We start from the raw sequence: 22,084 nt of genomic DNA, 5'->3' as shown, positions 1-22,084 counted from the left end.
AAATGTCAATAAATCCTACGTTCATAAACATGAATAAACATGCAAACTGAATCGCTATCTCGCGAGGCGATATTGGTTCAAATACTGCGTCAGGAAAACGTACGATTACTGGTAAACGCAAAACATCGAGTACACACTGCGAAGAAACCGAAAAAGACTAACAACTAACCTACCAGCCATTTTGTATAATGCAATATGGGTAATATGTAAAGTAGGTCGTATTCGTGAGGTCCTATTTGAGAGCTCCCAGATACGACCCAATGTGGCGTGCGCATAACCCTTCTCGTCGTGTTGGACACTCAGGCCAGACTTATTTTATTCCTTGTTTCTCGAGTTTTTATAAGGCAATTTTTTTGAGGAGGGCGGAAAAAATAAAATTCATTCTTTTTCCCATTAGATTTGTGTGATTCTCAAAGAATTGTAAGTGAGATCATTGATCGGAGAGAAGAAATGAAATAAAATGTTATCCCATGTATAACCTTGTTTCTCATCTGCGCGAGACTTCGGTACTTTGATCATGATACTCCCACGAAAATGCAACTTGGATTTGTTATGCGGCGGGCGGTAAAAAAGTGAAGATAAAAATAATATTTTTTAGCAATTGTTTGCGCTTACAAGTCGGCGGGCGCGAGAAATTACGCTGAAATAAAATTTTATTTTTATTTCATTTTCGGCTCCTGTTCATTCGGCGGGTTCGCGAAACAAGGGATAATAAAAGTCTGGCCTTTATCTACTACGGCGACTCCAAGCAATTTGCTTTACACCACACACAATGTATTTCTCTGAGCAATTTTTTTTTCGTCTTGGCATTGTCATGTCATGTGTCCATAAACGCGCGCAATGGCAGTGCCATATTTTAAATTGTCTCCAATTATAATGACAAAGTATTTTTTTTTTTTAATGTCTGAAAAACTAATCTACGAACAGTTATTATATGTAGGTGGGAGAATCGGCGTACCCTTTACTCTAAGTGGACCTCGATAGTATTTACCCTGTCGTTTATTCGGTGTTATTCAATAATGTTCCTTTTACACGGCGTTTTAATTCCGTGTGGTCGCAAACGCCGTTTTAGAGCCAATGCGAACATTGGTGTTCTCACTGGCCCCACAATGGTCTATTTCTAAATCTGTGTGAACCAAGTAGAGTTTATTTTGATTTGTGGGAGAATTTCATTTACATGTATATATTTTCGAGGTTGTTTTCTTGGGCGTAATAATGTTTGAAGAGACATGGCAGGCTAGCATTGCTCAATTTAGGATTGTATACTAGTATTAAAAACACGGACATAACTACAGAGGGCTGCCATGTCGGCCTAATATAGAATTACGCACGCGTTCTCGGTAAATGTGTGGTTGAAATCGAAATGCCGGTATTCTCACTGGCTCTACAACGACGTATTTCCAACGTTTGAACAAGATATATGTACAGGTTATAGAGATTTCAGATGACTTGTTTACGATAAAGAAAATGTGGGGAAAATTTATTTATATCAACCCGACGTTGGCGTGTCAACACGTTCTATCGCCCATGTGTGTGGCAAACTAATGAAACTGCTGTCTCTCCTTTTTCATACTCTCAAAATAGTTCCAGAAACATTCAAGTTGTTTCATTAGCTCGAGTTTAAAAAAATCCCAAGATTTCTAATAGAACCTGTCATTTTTACTTCCCCATAGCATCAAAGAGTGCTTGATTTTTCAGCGGTGTTTAAAAACAGCATCTCGTTGCCGATTTTTCTGAAATTTCCGGGGTATTTCTTTATTTTTAATTAACCGAACATTTTACGTTTGTGTATTTTATCACTGAAAAGTTAGTTATCGATGACAGCACAACAATGGTGTTTATCCATTGCATCGTAATGACATTAGCACGGCAATCGTTACAGCGAAACGAAAAATATATACTTCAGTTTAAAATGCCTGTGGAGAAAAAAATGCGTGGGGGAAAAATACAATCTCATGGATTGCACCAAAGAATCGTGGGACATTGTTTATATTGTTTACAAAGTTAATCTTTTGTTATCCATTGTTATTTGTTATTTACCGAAAAGTAAATTTGTTGTGAGATTAGGCTTAGCTGGAAGTGCCCCGTTAACAGTATACCACAGGAAGCTGCCAGGCTAGAAATTGTCGACATGTTGCGACATAAGGGTGAAAAAGTTTACTTATCATTTATAACTGTATGTTTATTTTTTTTCCCGCTTGCATGCTGGAAGCGTACGTCTACGTCTTGTCTGTTTTTTTTTAAAGTTTGCGAGGCTAGTTAATAGCCCTTGAGGTAAGTAAATAGGGCCCATGACAATAAATCACACATCGCCGCACCATAACTGAGGCCAGCAACTAATTTGCATATAACATCAACAGTGACTTGTCAATCAAAGAGCAACGTAAACAAAATTTCGAGACTTTTAATCACATACGCGTGTCTCGGTTCCCTATATTTTAAAATCGATTTTTGAGTATGTTCCAGCATTGACAATGCCCCAATATTTTAACACTATCTAGCCAAGAGTTGAGATACTGTAGCAAAGCAATCAGAAATACTAAAATAGATGTCAAAATCGTCTATGCATTTTTGGTGTGAACTCAGAGTTCATTAACATGCACGCTGCTTGTTGAGATATCTGGAACACGGTGTAGGTCTTTGATATTTGACCTGCTGGTATGTTTCAAGCTACCTCATGAATATTCATGAGTTGATCATCATGCAGATCTCGCACATATGCCTGCGGTCTCGGACATTGTATCTATGGCATGATTTTATATCCCAGAATAGTCCACGTACGGTGGCTTTATCTTATACAAAAAAAAAAAAACTTAAAGCGCAGTGGTCGTCGCGCTGCGCATGTGCGACATTTGTGTTGATAAACATTGATCCAAATGGAAATCACAAGTATGAGGTTTGATTTGGGCGCGACTTGCACTGATTACCGCCGGTGACTCCTTCGATAATTTCCAATCACCTACAAATTACCTAATTAAAGCTTGGAAACGTCTCAGTTTGTACTCGTCGATCTGCGCAACAGTCAAAGTCGCCATCTTTGTTTATATGAGACCATGTACCTCGCGCAAGCGTATATGCTTTAACAGGTACTGTTTAAAATCGGGACAAAGAAAAAAATAATGAATTGCCCTTTCTCTTCAGGTATTCGGTGATTTTGATGAAATTTAACTAATTGTCGGCCATTTGTGTCGAAAAAAACAGCCCAGTCTTGTAATGTATTAACACTAGAAAAAAATGGTTTGTAAACTGTGTTTCAGTTGTGATTTTCTCTAACTTGAGAGATGGGACAGTTTCAAAAGTTATTATAATTACTGTTTTGTTTGGACACTGATGAGAATAACTGGTTTCTTCCACAAATTTGAAAATTGTTCATTTAGAGTTATCTTTATTGAATAGTACTAGAAATCGTCAATAAACAAAGTGGTAACAAAGTCGAATAATCCAACTAATATAATATTCAAAACTCATCATCCGTGAATCTGTGTTTCTGAGATTCTGTAGCGATACAGTTGGTCTGACATATAAACTTACAATCCCCAAGAGGAACTGTTAGACAATTGATAGAGAATAACGATGAAGAGTAATGCTCTACATAATTGGTCAGTCGATAAAAGATAAATGCAACAAACATTTTTGTGGCCATGATTTTTTGAGTGAAAACATACATCCACGCTAGATTTTCCGTTTGCAGCATTATAAAACTCATTCATTTTTATGGAGTAAAAATATTTTTGATATTGTTCATACATGAGTTGTTGAACATGCTACATATTTTCTGATTTTATTCACTTGCTTTCAGTCATAATGAAAGTGAAGTGAAATGAAATGCAAAAATATCAAGAATATAACAAATTATGTTTTGTTTTATAATATTCACGTGTAATCGGTAATTATGAAAAATAATTATTGGTGTGCATATGGGATTTGATTTTGTAATATTCTTAATACATTTATTAGGCCCCCCCCCAAAAAAACGAAAGAATTTCACAATTGTTTTTTTTTTGTCAAATGTTGTCAGCAATTCTTGACTTTCCCATTTCTCTATACGGCTTTATGTTTGAAGACCTAAGGGCGTGTATGTATGTTATTTCCCTTTGTCATCAATGTACCGATGCTGAGAGTGGGTTCAGGTCATCAATGTACCGATGCTGAGAGTGGGTTCAGGTCATCAATGTACCGATGCTGAGAGTCGGTTCAGGTCATCAATGTACCGATGCTGAGAGTGGGTTCAGGTCATCAATGTACCGATGCTGAGAGTGGGTTCAGGTCATCAATGTACCGATGCTGAGAGTGGGTTCAGGTCATCAATGTACCGATGCTGAGAGTCGGTTCAGGTCATCAATGTACCGATGCTGAGAGTGGGTTCAGGTCATCAATGTACCGATGCTGAGAGTCGGTTTAGGTCATCAATGTACCGATGCTGAGAGTGAGTTCAGGTCATCAATGTACCGATGCTGAGAGTGGGTTCAGGTCATCAATGTACCGATGCTGAGAGTCGGTTCAGGTCATCAATGTACCGATGCTGAGAGTGGGTTCAGGTCATCAATGTACCGATGCTGAGAGTGGGTTCAGGTCATCAATGTACCGATGCTGAGAGTCGGTTCAGGTCATCAATGTACCGATGCTGAGAGTGGATTCAGGTCATCAATGTACCGATGCTGAGAGTGGGTTCAGGTCATCAATGTACCGATGCTGAGAGTCGGTTCAGGTCATCAATGTACCGATGCTGAGAGTGGGTTCAGGTCATCAATGTACCGATGCTGAGAGTGGGTTCAGGTCATCAATGTACCGATGCTGAGAGTGGGTTCAGGTCATCAATGTACCGATGCTGAGAGTGGGTTCAGGTCATCAATGTACCGATGCTGAGAGTGGGTTCAGGTCATCAATGTACCGATGCTGAGAGTGGGTTCAGGTCATCAATGTACCGATGCTGAGAGTCGGTTCAGGTCATCAATGTACCGATGCTGAGAGTGGGTTCAGGTCATCAATGTACCGATGCTGAGAGTCGGTTCAGGTCATCAATGTACCGATGCTGAGAGTGGGTTCAGGTCATCAATGTACCGATGCTGAGAGTGGGTTCAGGTCATCAATGTACCGATGCTGAGAGTCGGTTCAGGTCATCAATGTACCGATGCTGAGAGTCGGTTCAGGTCATCAATGTACCGATGCTGAGAGTCGGTTCAGGTCATCAATGTACCGATGCTGAGAGTCGGTTCAGGGAGATGGTATCAGGAAGTACTTTCCACCACCAGACTTCCTCACCCAAATTTTTCTACACTTTTTATTTATATTCTTAATATTTCTGGAAACGAACCCTGCTTTTGGAGCCAGCAGACAAAATTTTAGTCAATTTTCAGTTTTTACTCAAAGCATTTGGCTATTCCTCCAATCTTCTGGAAAAAAAACATTGCTCGGGACTAGTTTGTGATTCTTTGATGAATGAAAATGGGGAACAGGTGGTAATAAAGTTAATGCACTGTCTCAGACAATTCCATGTCTTTATGTGAGTATTTCAGAAATGAACACATATTCCAAGTATTCCAGAAATAAACATACTGTAAAACATGTCTTTTTAGCGAATTTAGCAACTAATTCGCTAATTTAAGATGTCACTAATGACTTCATTATAAAATCAAAATGGTGGCCAACAACGTCTTTTTCTCCACACTCACACTTTGTAAACAACACAGAAAACGTAATACTTTTGAACGCTTCCTTATTACAGTTGACAGTTCTTCTTTGTTATTATGGAGGTGACAATCTGATTAAAATCTGATGTAGTGTACGGGCTTTAATTATTTTGGCTATAAACTTATTTTAATTTTATTTTTTATTACTTTTGTTATTAATGCCCTTGTATTTTATTATTTTACTTTGATTTTGATTTTGTGATTTTTTTTAATTCCGCCCTACCTACATGATGTAGGTAGGGCGGAATTAAAAAAAAATCAAAATCAAAGTAAAATAATAAAATAAAAGGGCATTAATAACAAAAGTAAAAAAAATAAAATTAAAACAAGTTTATAGCCAAAATAATTAAAGCCCGTACACTACATCAGATTTTAATCAGATTGTGGAGGTGATAACCGTGACTGCGCATTAGTTTTGACAGACAACAGACAAGTATTGTGAAAACAGTAAATCAACAATGACAAGACAGATTCGCTAGAGGGACTGTGGCTAAATCAACATTTCGTTAATACGTCATTTTACCACAATTCGCTAAACTATTACGTCGCTTTTTCAACATGTTTTACACTATATTTTCCATGAGATGCATATGACGTAGGAATGTGACGGAGTGAATCTGAGGTCAAAGAACAAAGGCAACTACTATTAAAATGCCATCAGAATCTAACATGAAATGTTTAGACAGACTGATTATGCTGACTTCATGGGTGATTGGTCATTGAATATTTTATAAGCTAGTAACTTAAACTTTTAAACCAATTAAACATATCATTTTTTTCAATAGTATGTTCAATCATACTGAATATCGAGCTAGAATATATACAAATATGTAATTATAAACTCATTTCTGTGATATTTTCCTCAGACAAGACATTGCATGATGGGACATATTGACGACCACAGCAAACGTCAATAAACCTTGTTTAAGTTTAGTTTATTTAATGAACAAAACTCTGAGTGGCCCTGCAAATACAACTCAACCATTAATATAAACCAACAACGTTGCACCGTTGCACCGTTGCAAAGGGAAGTGCTGCAATAAATTAAAACAAAAGATACATTTTTCATTTCTACGATAAAAGACGACAGTGTTAAAATTAGATATAGATCACGTGACCATGAATATATTTAGAGCGTGTACATGTAAAGGCTTTTACGTCACGAAATGAACAAAATTGTGTCCATCCACGTTTGAAATAGAAGAATATAACACCACATTCTCTTTGTAAATGAACTACGGCCAAGAAACCACTAGTATATTTGATGTCCAAAACTAAATAGAGAAATTTATAAGTTTATTTTTTGTAGAAACTCTGGGTGAAAGCCTAACTGCTTTAAGTGCCCAGTGATTTGAACATTGTAGTTCAAAGTACTTCGGTCAAATGTAGTGCGCCCTCATTTCCGGGGTGGTTGAAATTTTTAACTTATGACGAACCTGTATTCACAACTTCGATTACCGTGCTTGTGAGACAATTGGACGAGCAAACTTCTAAGCTCTTTGGTATGTGTTTTTTTTTCTATATTTTTCTTCTGTGTCAATTGAACAGTGTGTTATACGCTAGCGGTAAGACCTATACTGATACTTGCTTTTGTCGTATATGTTTCGTTCTCAGTCTTTACTTTGGGATTGTTATACAATTATAAGTTTATAAGGAATGATCCTTCCGTGGGACCCATTGCGAAGTTTTTGTTTAGTATTACCAAATTTGACAGTTCCTCTTTCTAGACTTGAAAAAAACGAGAGAAAATAATGAGAAAATGCAGTGACCCGATGTTTTGAGGATAAACGCCCAGCAAAGAAGGAATTGTAGGAAGTACAGTAATTTACTTTAAAAACCCGCCACGCGTGCCGATCAATTTGGCATTCAAGCGGTATCATAGCCTGGTGTACGCTCCCTTGCAATAATATAGTCAACAAGTTTGCCAATGCCAGCATCTGTTAAAACGATTTCGCGATTTTGTTTTGTTTCCGTTTTAGACCAGGGACTCTTGATTAATAGCTTCCCTGTCATACGTGCGTGGCCAGTCGCGGCGGCGTTGACTAACATGCCCATGCAAGCGCAATGTGGGTGGGTCTCTTTATTATCTGGCAACCAGTGGAGGTGTATTAATCGATTTTGGTCAAATTGTTTGGTTTTTTTTTAAATCTGATCACAGACTACAAATTAGTTCTTCATCGACACAACCTAAAATTGGACACAATCACATTGGAAAATTATTTTCGTTTTTAATTATTTGAAGATACAAACAGCCAAAAAAGAGTCGCAAACTCTGATCTTTGCGTTGTAATGGCGACATAAACATTTCTAAGTGACTTTTTTGTGCAGGTGTGTGTATAAAGCATTGCGTAGAAACGAAACGAGTGATTTGCGCGCTACAGGAAATGACATCATCGCCAACTTAAATAGGAATATACGTGCCCTACTTATAACTATCAAACCTTATATCAAGTTGCGTCTGAATAAAAATAGCAATATACATGATATTAAATGTTCAACACGAAACACGGTATACTCAGCGGGGATATCTTTAATTTGGTCTAAAGATGAAATAATAGTTTATCTTTTACAACGTAATTCGCTCTAATTTGAAAACAACTTTTGCCAGGAATAGCGTTTTCGTATTCCAAACTGTTTTATTTAATATGATACCAAAATAATCATGTCTTAAATTTGTGAATATAATTTGAGCAAAAACCAACCGATGTTGAAATGGTTGAATGACACATTGTCAATATCTCTGTAGTTGAGTTAGCTTCATTTATTTTGGAATGTTAACACTGCTGCGACACTCTTCACTTTTAATTTTAAAAACCATACAAATGACTCTTTCTAATTTTGTAAAATATTCGCTACTTGACTTATTGGTTCTGTGTGTTTTTCAAGTTGTTACGTTGTCACTTATAAGTGTTTGATATCCTTTTATGAAGTGCAACCTTTTAACTGCAATAAATACTGTGTATGCACAAAAATGCCCCCTCTGCCAAACTGTGTAAAGCAATAAACCATTACATCGTATGTTTACATAACCATTGTTGTATGACGTCATTGAACTATGACCCCGTGACGTACTCTACTCTGATATCACAAATAACATTTTCTGAAGGAAGTGTTTACACGAAGCGCCGAACTAGTCAAATTGCGGCTCAGCACTATTCTGAAAAAAAAATTAAAATTTCTATCATGTGTTTAGAAAAGTGATTAATTTATTCAGCAGTTATGTAATTATTGTGTCTGTGTTTAATTGTTATGTATAATAATTATATTTATTGAGAAAGAAGAAACTGATAAAATTAACATTATTTAAACGCACGCGTCCGCAGATGTTTAACGTGAAATGCTCATGAGATAATTTGTGTTTAAAGCGGGAGGTTCGTCACCTGCGCACGCGCGGGAATTGAGTCCCAAACGACGATAACAACACACGTCATGGGTAGACGCTTGTTTGTAAACAATGGTATGCTATGGCCATCTGACGCACGCGCAGGTGACGACCCTCCCGTTATAAACTGTAATTATTTTTAAAACTTTAAAAACTTTAACTTGTTATGTTATTTATTAATTATGTATTTATATTTTGTAATGTTAATTACGTCAACCCTGCAGAAGATGGCCATGTAGGTTATCGACTTAAAATAAAGTTAATTATTCAGAACCACGTACTTAGAAGGTTCGCTGACCCCGTGTGTGCAATCACAAATACTACACGCCACTAAAGGTTACAGATCACTCGTCAAACTCGGAGAGTGCGACTCCGAGAGAGAATTTTCTTTATCAACATTTCCCAGGGTAAAATACATATTTTTTACAGTCTCTGACGATTTGTTGAATCATACTGGTCATGGGATTCTCGATTTGACATTGTGATAATTTATTAACGTAAACACGTGAAGCGACTTCATTTGACAACTCTTCGTATATGCCAAAATATTGTTGTTGTTGCCTTATTATTGTTAGCAGGAAACACATACTTAAAAGTCCACCCATCCACATTTCGTTGGTGTTTTTTTCTTCTTAGTTTTAATAATACTTTCTTGGTCATGTGATTCTTAATTGACTGCTGTTACTTATGTGCATTTCAGATATTCACAAACAGTATTTACGGTATTCGATTAAAATTGTATGCGAAGCGTTTTTGTGTTTCAAATTAGGTTGAGGAACATTTCTTATTGATTTTGCACTTTTTAGAAAATACAGAAACAAATATATCCATGAGTATTATTCATGAAACCCCTTCTGAACAAAGTTACAAAGTCCTGATTAATTTCATGCACAAATGAAACCATATTACAACATAGAGTAGTTTTTAAGTTTCATGCATTGAATAATCTACGTAAAATACGAATATCATAAATATTTGAGTTTAATTATGTATATATTTTTTTGAACTATCTAAATATCCAGATAATTAACTATCATGGAAAGTCTATGTTCTCCTGCAACCAATGAATCAAGCAGACGTGTTCAGACATTCTATTTATAGCGCCAGTGAAGCTGGAGAAATGTGAACAACGTTGTCATGGTTATTTTTAGCGATATGTAACCAGACTTTACTTGCTTATCACCCAAAGGTTATAAATATATATACAGAGAGTGAGTGTGTTGCAATATAGTTCAGGTCAGTCTGATATGGGACTGGCAGACACAGCAGACAATTATAGTTGTCGAGTCTTGGTTACACGCAGTCAGACAGAGAGTGGATACTCACCGGGTCTGAATCTAATGACGGGAGAGGACTTTACATGACTGTTTGTAATGTATTATGATGACAGAGATGACTGCGTAAATGGTACGTATTCTAATCATGTCAACAGTTTTTATCGCGTGTTAGCAATTACGGTTGTCTTGTATACTTTATAATTCTATTTCTGAGTATATTAAAGCGGAAGTGTTGTCACCTACGCATGCGTGGGAATTGAGTCCCAAGCGACGATAACAACGCATGCTAAAAATGCAAAGGCTCATGGGTATACGCTTGTTTGTAAACAACTACACGTTATGTCCGTTTGCCGCATGCGCGGGTGACGACTCCCATGCTTTAACTGCTATAATTGACAGGTAGTCCTTGTTTTAGAAATGCCTATATTAGCATGTAACGGAAGTTATATCATAATAACGCCATCAATTTGTCTCAATTGCCGTAAGGCGTGTATTTGGGGGAAATTTGGGCTTTGATTGGATGTGGGACAACCAAATTTCCAAATCGATCCAGGGGTTTAGAAAATAGTACTTTTCAGTTGAGATGCGCTCTCTAGCGAAAGCCACTTATTAGAGAAATCGTTTAAACTTGGTTTAGGTGCGAAAATTACCTGAAAATCATCTTTAAATCTTTGTTTAGAAGGGTGGTGGTCGTTGCGCCGCGCCTTGTTCGATATGGAACTCACAGCGACATATACAACGCGTGTAAAATACATGAAATGTATATATACATGTATATAGTTGCATTGTTCAGTTGTCATGCCTTTAAAATAAAGAAAAACAAAACAACAACTACAATAATGTGATTTATTATTTCTACAGTACATATATATTATTTATTTACGTACTTGGGCCAGTGGCGTAACAACAAATAATTTACACTAATAAAAGAAAACAATTAAAATAAAGAACAAGGCGTGTATGCGATGCGTGGTAGTTCGACCAGGACTTGCAGTGATATTGATTTCACTTATTTATCTCGTGTCAATTTTTAAACGAAGCTCTATGTAGGGTTTTAGTGACAACGAATTTCCGTGTGCATATATCCGTATGAAAAACATTTAATCTATGAAAGACATTTGAGGATCTAGTCACGGTAGACCCCCCAGGACAGTTTAAGAGGTCGTGTTTGAGCTTCAAGTTATGGACGCACTTCTTGTGGTATGCTAGGCTGTAACTAAGTCTGTATGACTGTATATATTATTTTTTTCTTGCCATGCATGATTTCAAATAATCCTAATTGACCCGCTAGGAATTACTCTGATTTGTTTTGTACAAGCATTCTTCAATTTATATGGCGCCCTCTATTGTCGTGCGTCACACAACGATTCTTTTTGTCGATTATTCATGGCATGGAAGGTACTAACGTTAGTACCTTCCATGTTCAAGGTAACAATACTTGGTGTCACCTGGAGTCACGTTTCACTTTGATAATACAATTATTTTTAGTTGTAAACATATTCAAATTACTAAAAAAATAAAGTAGGGGGCACGCGGGATGGATTTTGAATATAACGTGGAAATCTATAAAATCTAGAATTTTTAGAAAAAAATCTACAGGGAAAATTATAGAAAATATTAATACAATATAAACAATACTAATACACAACATTGATAGAGTAGCCTCCCCCCAGAGTGAATAATTGTCAAACCCTAAATGGATAAATGGAGGGTTTAGAGGTTCTAGCCTCCTACCAAGTTGGTAATTTCCATTATTTACATGGTGTTAACCAACTTGCGGGGTGCTTTTGGTTTGTTGAAGTCACGATGTACCAATAAAACTGCACACTCGTAACCACAAGCACGTATCTTCAGCTTATGGGGTTATCCGTACGGGCCCGTACGTCACTCGCTTTGCACAGTTAGGCGTGGGTGTGGCTACCGCACAAAGTCTCGTGTCCTACGGCGTCAAGCCATGGCGAGAGCTTAACGAGATTTCAATGGAGGTCGCTCCTTATTGAGGAAGTCACGGACCATCATGGCGTATAACTGGATGCAAAAGCGAACATGAATAAACTGGATGACCGAATACTTAACGTCAAGATATCTTCCAGGGCCACCTGTGTATTAGATGTGATGTACAGAATCTGCCAAGTTATCAAATAAACCATCACATCGGCTAAGATGTCCATGAAACCAGACGGTAAGAAATAATGTCTTGACAGAAGAAGACATTCTCTTGGTCGATCGCTTTAGACATCCACACCTCGGTTCGCGTTTTGAACCTGTGACCTAATTAACAAGCAGTGTTTTCAATTACCAGTCATGTGTTATTTTAAGGGGAGGGGCTGTTTTACCCACTTTTTAGAGTGATTTCATCAGCCCATGCGTGTTTACAGATCGATCAGCCAAGTGGACAGATGTGAGTTGACGTACGTTTTGGAAGCTACTGTTTTACTTTTTTTGTTTTAATCTTTACCCTATACGCTGTCAATGATGGATGTCTGAAAAATGATATGCCATTGTTTCGAGATCGTGGTTCATATCCCGGTTACTAGCAAAGGAAGTTGTTCGGACACAATCTAAATCTCTAATGTCAAAGTTCACGGGGGGGGGGGGCATCGTGATCGGAACAAGGTCATGCATGATATTAATAATAGCCTTGATGAGTGAAAAATACTGCAATAAACTGTTTAAATTCGCATTGTGACGTCACAATTCGTAATGGTACAGCTTTAACTCTTGTTTTACTTTACACAGAGGGCTGCAATGTGAAGTTGATTAAAATTTTTGGATATAGTAGTGGGATTTTCTCATATTTTGTAAAAATATTGCTTGTTTGTATACATGGTCATATGCAATAAAAGAACTGCTTTTTTATTTTAGCCTCATAATTATTTGGCATTCTCAAAAAAAAAACTAATTTAAAATTTTTTTTGAAACCATAAATATTGGAAAAATGTTTCAAAAACAAAACATAAATTTAAGATGAAAGAAAATGTGTCTGCGTGAAAATGTGTGCCTCTATGTGATTGATTTATGGTTTAATTAGATGATAGACTTTAACGACATACAATTAAAATACAATATTTGTAATGAAAATCAATAATTCGTTTTAGCTATGGTGTATTAATGAGAGTTCAAATAAAAAATGAATAAAATAGAATACTGAATAAAATAAACTTGTCATGTTGGTAAAGTCACTTGCATGTGTTGTGAGTTTAAGACAATAATTTTAGAAAATGGATAATAACAAGTTTTGGGTTTTAGGAGCTGAACAAAATTTTGAATTTGTTTTCACACTTAAAAGTTGGAATTTGGGTATTGAAATTTGAATACAGTGTTATAAATTTTCAGGAAGCAATAAAATTAATTTCATTCTCCACATATTATATTTTTGTTGTTTTAGGCTTTTTTTTTGGTATTTTTGAATCTAATTTATTTCTAACTTGTGACAGATCAGTATTTACAGGGATAGCGAAAACAACCAAACTTTAAATACCACCATTTCTTTACTGAAGTGTTTTGTAACGCTGGTGTTGTTTCCTCCCTTTCCCTACCAGATATTCTTGGGGGCAGAGTTATGTAACAAAACGTTCTATGTTGCTAAGACATGTATTTCTATGGGCTCTGTGCAAGCTGCTGTGGAACATCTGTTGAGGAGCCTGTGAAAACAGCTATAGTTGAGAAAGTGACACAAACTCAACTTTGAAGTACCCAGTAATCCTTGAGCAACCAAATGTATATATGTAACACATAAGAAAGTAATCTTGTTACACTGTTCAGGAGAGTCTCAACAATCATCCCAAAGTACAGTTTTCTTAGAGTTTTCAGTCTTTGTTTTCACCATGATAGTTGCCAGGTGGTGATTATGCCTAAATGTCCGCCCCCAGAATAGAATTAATCTATAAATGTGAGATTTCAATGTCAGTAAAAATTTTGTAGCAATAATATTTTCTTCGAGCACCTACATTGCAACTTTGGCAAAGTTTTGTGTTCACGAAATCGCAAACATTTTTAGCAGTGAAAATTAACCTTTTCACCACCAGAATTTCTTGCCAAATTTTTTCTGCACATTTTCTAATACTGTATTCTTCAATAATTTTGGAAATAAACCTTAATTTTGGAGCCAACATACAATTTTCAGTTTTTACTCAAAAAATTTGGCTATTTTTTTCCAAATCTTCTGGGGAAAAATGAAGACTATAAACAGGACTATTTTATAAATTTGTGATAAAAAGACGATACTGGTGGTGAAAAGGTTAAATGTTAGTCTTTACTCAATACAGATTCATTAAACAGAATAATTTTCCGTACATAAAGAAATAAAAATGTGAATTTGTAGTGATATTTACTATGTCATAAACTCGCATATAGCGAAGGAAACATTCTGGGGTTGACACTGCATTTTTACAGGGTTTTAATCGGAGATTTTCCGCTCACTGCAAGATCTCACTCAATTTTTTCATACTTCAATGTTGAAATGCTCAGCTTTCAGAAGGGAATGTGGAGATTCAGTGAAATTGACCATCATCAAATGTGTATAGCAGATTAATAAGCGTTGAAATAAAAAAAATACTTTCATTTGTTGAATCTCATGCAAGGTTTGGGCATTATTACAAAGCTATACCGTGCCGTTTTTACGTTTGATTTCATGTATAATGTGGGATCTTGCAGTGAACATAAAATAGTCTATTTATCACATTTATATTTTTCATTTGAAAAATAAGTAAAAATAAAATCTAGCTAAAGAGCAAATAAAAAATAAGTATAGTTCATATTACATTACACTACCCTACTAAAAGTTATTGTCTGCTCTATACTATTTTTTCCAAACATAACAAAATTTTTTTTGCATAATTATGCAATAAGACTAAATTTAGAAGATCTCCTACAGATGTTTTTTGTCATCGGTCCCTGACTTTTTTATTATCCACCTAAATTTAGGCCAAATTGGGATGACTTAACTGTAAACATCATTAAACATAGATTTGTTAATTGATGTAATTAGCAAGTTAGCGCAAATAATGTATGGTGAAGGGGAAAAATTTAAATCAGACTTATCCTTCATATTTTTAAATTGTGCTTACTATTGTATGCGTTTTTGCTTGTCTTAATAAATTCTCTTTTCTATAATTTGGTATTACATGTAGGACCCATATGAAACAAATGTTCCATTATTTAACAATTATAAACAGTTTTACCATTTATTAATTTGATTGGATAGTAATTAAAATTCCAGAGTACTGTAGAATAATGTATTTTAAAAATGAATAAAAAAAAATACGATTTACATGAAATGAAATTATTGATATGTCAACTGAATACATGTTAAAACAACATAATCTAGAGTGTATCAACTTTCTATGAGTGTAATTTAACATTGGTTGAATATAAACATTATTGTTAGTTACTGAAGTTTCCATAATATTTGAGGGAGAGTTTTAAAATAACGATTAAACAAACACTGTCAGTCCTGCAGTCTGATGGTAATAAGGTTATCACATGACTTGTCTATGTTGCCTATTTTAATATTCCATTGGCCATAAATTTTTGGTTGTAATAATAATGAATGTGCAAAACTTTGTTAATTTTTGAGCAAAAAAAATATAAATATAATATATAAGTACTATTTTGTAGCAGTTCCCGTAACAAGGAGTTGCGGTGAATTTCACAAAATTGTATTTGAAGATAACACACCCTCTTATAGAATCAAATTAATATTTCCAGTGGCGATATTTAAAGGTTTCCTGTCTTAATACAAATGAACAAATAAGAATTTTGGATTATTTCGTTAATGACTTGACTTGATGTGTTATGTGAATTGTTTATGTACATGCTTGGCATGCATTTTCGTAACACTCTTGTTTTGAATGTAAAAAAGCTTAAATTAAGTGCAGACAATTAACGATGTAAATTGATGACAGAATACACTGTGTCGTATTTATCACAATAATAAATTGCCTACAGTGTTCAAAATAAATATGATATGCTATACACTTGTGAACATTTAGTGAAGAGCACTCTACAAAATTTAGTGTTCTGTCCTGAATTTTTCGCAGTATTCCATAAATAATTCTGATATTAATATTTGTTTGAAATATATATTGGATAGATAAATTATGTAAAATATAAAAAATTGTTAAAAACCTGTAAAAAAATACCCTGATACCCATCCTTCATTTCATTCAATATTTAGTCGGAATTGGAAAGAACTAAATTTTGTTTCCATGGAAACATGACTCATCACTCATTTTTTTATTTCATTCTATTTTTTATTCATATTATATAAATTAGATGACCATTAGAATAAATTAATTATCACCTCATCAGTATGCAAACTAGCTTCAAAACTTAATCATTTTGCCAAGAAATCACAGTATTCAAGTTATTCAGCCAAATCTCAAAAAATGATGAACCATAGTCAGTTAAAAATAATAGTCTCGGTTTAATGGATGCACCGGACATTTGTCTGAGGTTACAATCTACTGTACATGCTAATTTGAAAAGAACACTGTTGCAGAAACCCGATTTGATTTAAATCTGTGATAGCTGTCTTCCTTTAAGTCAGAAAAAATGCATTACTTAATTGAGTTTCGTCAATTTGGCTCAAAGATCCTTTTTGATTTGTGTCTCAGTTTGACTTGGTTGAGTCTTTCACGAACAGTATTAACTTCAAGTAAGACAGGGGACTTTATACTGTGCAGAGATTGAGATAGAAATGAAGATGTGATGTTCTTTGGCAAACTGATCTCGCACTCTAATCCATATAGACAGTCGATTTGTTTTAACTACTGGCATCTCCATTCTAATGTTGAATATCGCAATATATCCTTTTTGTGTATTCAGCTATTCTGTGATGTGTTTGACGAGTGTGTGATGTATTGGACTATTCTGTGATGTATTCAACTATTCTGTGATGTGTTTGACAAGTGTGTGATGTATTCAACTATTCTGTGATGTGTTTGACGAGTGTGTGATGTATTGGACTATTCTGTGATGTATTCAACTATTCTGTGATGTATTGGACTATTCTGTGATGTATTCAACTATTCTGTGATGTGTTTGACAATTGTGTGATGTATTGGACTATTCTGTGATGTATTGGACTATTCTGTGATGTATTGGACTATTCTGTGATATATTGGACTATTCTGTGATGTGTTTGACAATCGTGTGATGTATTGGACTATTCTGTGATGTATTGGACTATTCTGTGATGTGTTTGACGAGTGTGTGATGTATTGGACTATTCTGTGATGTATTGGACTATTTTGTGATGTATTGGACTATTCTGTGATATATTGGACTATTCTGTGATGTGTTTGACAATTGTGTGATGTATTGGACTATTCTGTGATGTGTTTAACGAGTGTGTGATGTATTGGACTATTCTGTGATGTATTCAACTATTCTGTGATGTATTGGACTATTCTGTGATGTATTGGACTATTCTGTGATGTATTGGACTATTCTGTGATGTGTTTGACGAGTGTGTGATGTATTGGACTATTCTGTGATGTATTCAACTATTCTGTGATGTATTGGACTATTCTGTGATGTATTGGACTATTCTGTGATGTGTTTGACAATCGTGTGATGTATTCAACTATTCTGTGATGTGTTTGACGAGTGTGTGATGTATTGGACTATTCTGTGATGTATTCAACTATTCTGTGATGTATTGGACTATTCTGTGATGTGTTTGACAATCAAGTGATGTATTGGACTATTCTGTGATGTATTGGACTATTCTGTGATGTATTGGACTATGCTGTAATTTGACAATTGTGTGATGTATTGGAATTTTCTGTGATGTGTTTGACAATTGTATTCTGCGGTGTATTCAATTATTCTAGGATGTACTTAATGCTGTATATGCATAAATTGTGGGGAATATGTCTTGAATGTTAAAACTTCAATGATTTCAAGTCCGCCAGAACATTACCAATGATTTTGACTTCCAGTTAGTTTCTGCTTTGAAATCACTATCCATTATGCAACAATGCACACTGTTGATCTTAATTACTGATGCGCCTATCAATGTTTTCTACAAGAAGGAGGAGTACAGACAAATTTTATTTTTTCCTTGGTATATTGTATTCTCCACCCAAGAGAGATGACAACACATCAATAAACCAAGAATGGAGCATAAACTTACAACATTGCAGGTGTAAAATGTTTGCGTATACTAACACATAAACACTGTTTGACATTTTCCCTGTTGGATGACCAAATGTAAAAAGAATAAAAGTTATTGCATAATATTATGTTGCTGGTTTTAATTGGGTCTGACAATCCAGTGATTGTTTTCTATTTTAGGTAGCATCCACAAGGGTTCAGCAACTCTGGGGCGTAGATTTAAGAAGTTTTTCACTCCCCCAAAGGCTGATAAAACAATGCCGGCACCACGCATATGGCCGCATGAAAGTGACCCAGAAGAGGATCTATCTTTTTGTATAAAACGATCACCGTTGGATGAGGTTGGTTAAGAGATTTTTTTCTGCTTCTATTGGTTTGAATAATTGATCTATTCTCCTGTAGTAAATGGGGCGTGTATATAGACAACTTAGTTGCATTTAGTATATGCTGGATCATTAAAATATGACTATTTTTACAATCAACACAGTCAGTCATTCCATACTAATAAAGCAATTGTGTTATTGTTCTGTTTTTCACCTGAAATTTAAATTAATTAAATATTTTTTGATTGAATTGATTAACATTTCTTATCTTGATATGAAATTGTGTTCATTTCTTTTTCTTTTAGAATATTGCTAAATTACAGTCTGCTGAGAAACGAGTGTTTGTATCTCTAAACTTTTTTAACAGTAAGTACAGTCTTAATGCTACGGTAAATAATTATTGACAAATCCAAGACCCAGATATCCATATATCATAGTACATTTGTACAAATAGTACATGTAGGAGAGTTTGTGCAAGTCTTGTACTAGTCCTGTGCTTTTCTCTAACCTGGAGTAAATAAGTGCTTGGTAGGGTAGGGATGTGTTTGTTTAGGTGTAGAAGGTCAGTCTTTATAATGCTTCCAAAAAATTGATAATAGTTTATAGATTGATTTAAATACCCTGGTATGTATGTGTATGGTTTAATAAGATGTCCAGTGTTACGGTTATCTGTCCTTAGAATCCTCAATTTAAGGGCTACTCACTGAACTGATAATTTCACTTCCTTAGCGTACCTACATATGCAAATGACTTCTTGAATAATGACTTAAATAACATAATGCTTTAAATTATCTGAAATCAATAATTCATAAATAAATAAAAGTGTTAAAACATTGCAGTCTGAAGGCCTCCATGGATAACATAACCTAAAAGAATGGAAAAAATCGGTGTCAAAGTTCAACGTTTGTGTTATTATTCTAGGTAGCACTCAGCTGTGAGGCTGAGGTCACAAGACGTCTTGGCCTTGCACAGAATGTTATGAGATCATTGGTCAAAGGTTTGTGGCAATCGCGATATCTGAGTAGAGGTGTAAAGGTCTGAGTCTTCAAGTCCCTTGCGCTCCCGGTCTTACTATATTCTTGTGAGGCCTGAACACTTACTAAGGGGCTGGGGCAAAGACTAAACACCTTTGTGACAACCTCCGTGCGTTGAATCCTTGGGCAGAGTAGTCAGGGAGGCCGGCATGGTGAGGGTCACCTGCTTGATTCGTGACCGTTAGCTGCGCTTCTTCGGGCATGTTGTTCGCTTCCAGGGGAATGACCCTGCCAGCCAAATTCTGTCTACACGGAATCCTGGTTGTGGGGACGGCCTGTGGAGAGACCGAGAGCATCGTGGCTGAGGCAGATGAGCAAGTTTCTCAACGAGTTATGGGGCATAGACTGTGCCCAGGCTTGGACACTTGCTCGGAGAAGGCCGCAGGAGTTAGGGCATGGAGGGTGGGTGCAGCAAGGTGTCACCTCGGCATTTGCCCCATGAATGATACCCCAGACCATTCGTCCCGGTGTTATCGCTATCGCCACACGAGACTCCAGCTTGTCTCCTATACAATTTGACTGCGCACATCCAGAAAGTAGATGTAGCTGTGATTGGTGGAATACTAATGAGTTGAGTGTCAATCAAACGCCCACGCTATCTTTAGTAAACAAAGTCACGTGACACGCGCCATTTTAGTTTTGGCAGGCGATTTCAAGGCAGCACGCTTAACCCTTTCGTTCACAGGTTGGGAGATATTAGAATGACTGACAATTTCACGCCACTGTTTTACATTATTGGCGGATTTTTCTGCGCTATCAATCTTTCTCTTACAAACTAGACATAGATGAGACGACAGAGTCGCTCCTTTCACAACGTCGCACTGGATCAAATTGGAAAGACGATTTCCATAAGTTATCCCTCCTGCTTTTCCTGGCTTGAATAAATTCACACACGACTTTAACTGTCCACAAACTCAAAGACTACACGAACACAGTCTACAATAGTCGTCCGCAACAATATGTATGTATTTCTTCGGTGTACTGATGCACGAATGCACCGTGACACGGTGTTTCTCGGGTGTCGCCATCGCTGAGAATGCCGCCGGCGCAATTTTTCACCCAACTCGCGATTCTGTTTTGCAACATTTTATCAATATTCCCTTTGACAAAATCGCCGACAAAAGCACCGCTTTGCAGATCTTTTGTTCTATAATTCTTAATGCAAACACCGACCCTAGTAGTAATTAGTAACGTCGCCTAGTACTTATGAACCGTCGTCATTGCAAATCGAACATCCTTTTGAAATTTGGACGTCGGGCAGGCGATTTCAAGGCACCGCACTTAAATATTAGCAACATATTTTTCTGAGCGGTTGTTTATTCTCTTTCAAACGAGACATAAATGTGACGACATAGTCGATCCCTTATCCACCGCTAAGAATGCCGCAATGTTTCGTTCGTTTTGCAACATGCCACAAATCATCGAAAAAAACACCACTTCGACGGAAGCTTGCGTAATAAGGGGGTTAAAACAAGAAAACAAATGCCATGTTTAATACATATCGACCTGTTTTACTTGCGAAAGATAACGGAACATGAACTCGTTTCGTGTGACTTCGGAACCCGAAGGAACACACCAACAACGTTGAATTTACCCGCTATCTTCCAAATATGGTATATTAATTTATTCAGTTGTTTATTTAGAGTGACGTCCGCGGTCGAATACGATTGGCTATCGATGTCAGTGCAAAGGTCATATGAATATTAAAATTAAGTGGGCGGAAGGAAAATTGTATAGGAGACAAGCTGGAGTCTCGTGTGGCGATAGCGATAACACCGGGACGAATGGTCTGGGGTACATGAATGAATGAACATAGCACTGAAATGATATTACCTATTAATTCTAATCAACCTTGTTAGGTAGAGTTTCACTGTTTTTATCTCCTTCCATAAATGTAATACTTCACAGAAATATGTGATGTTTTGTAGCCAATAGTGATGATGGACATGTAGAATTGGAAGCCATGCCTCAATGTTATCAATGTTTGTGTTCTCTGAGATTGTTTACGACTGATTTTTTTTTATCACAGCTACTATTCAGAAGAAAATACTGAGCATGTTGGCTGGATCTGCCACTGATCTCTTGAATGAAGTTATAGATTTATTCAGTGAGCTCAGTCACCTCAGCATATGTCCATACAGTGAGCAAAGGTAAAACACGTTATATGTATATGTTCAATAGAATAGAATAGAATAGAATAGAATAGAATAGAATAGAATAGAATAGAATAGAATAGAATAGAATATTTTGTAATCGA

General features: G+C 36.0%; 1 protein-coding gene across 1 annotated transcript in view; it reads left to right on the top strand.

Annotated features, from left to right (window-relative positions):
* The first annotated feature begins 12,267 nt into the window (after positions 1–12,267).
* LOC102804221 (rap guanine nucleotide exchange factor 1-like) overlaps positions 12,268–22,084 on the top strand; it is a 42,670-nt gene continuing 32,853 nt past the window's right edge. Inside the window, exons 1-4 of the mRNA XM_085492424.1 lie at positions 12,268–12,531; positions 18,651–18,811; positions 19,099–19,159; positions 21,857–21,977. Coding sequence (XP_085348550.1) covers positions 12,513–12,531; positions 18,651–18,811; positions 19,099–19,159; positions 21,857–21,977 — 362 coding nt within the window. The 5' untranslated portion in view covers positions 12,268–12,512. The remainder of the gene's footprint in view (positions 12,532–18,650; positions 18,812–19,098; positions 19,160–21,856; positions 21,978–22,084) is intronic.

This window comes from Saccoglossus kowalevskii, chromosome 17, assembly GCF_978046115.1.
Source record: "Saccoglossus kowalevskii chromosome 17, keSacKowa6.1, whole genome shotgun sequence".
In the NCBI taxonomy this organism is placed as follows: Eukaryota; Metazoa; Hemichordata; class Enteropneusta; family Harrimaniidae; genus Saccoglossus; species Saccoglossus kowalevskii.
This window is presented reverse-complemented; position numbering and strand designations above follow the sequence as displayed.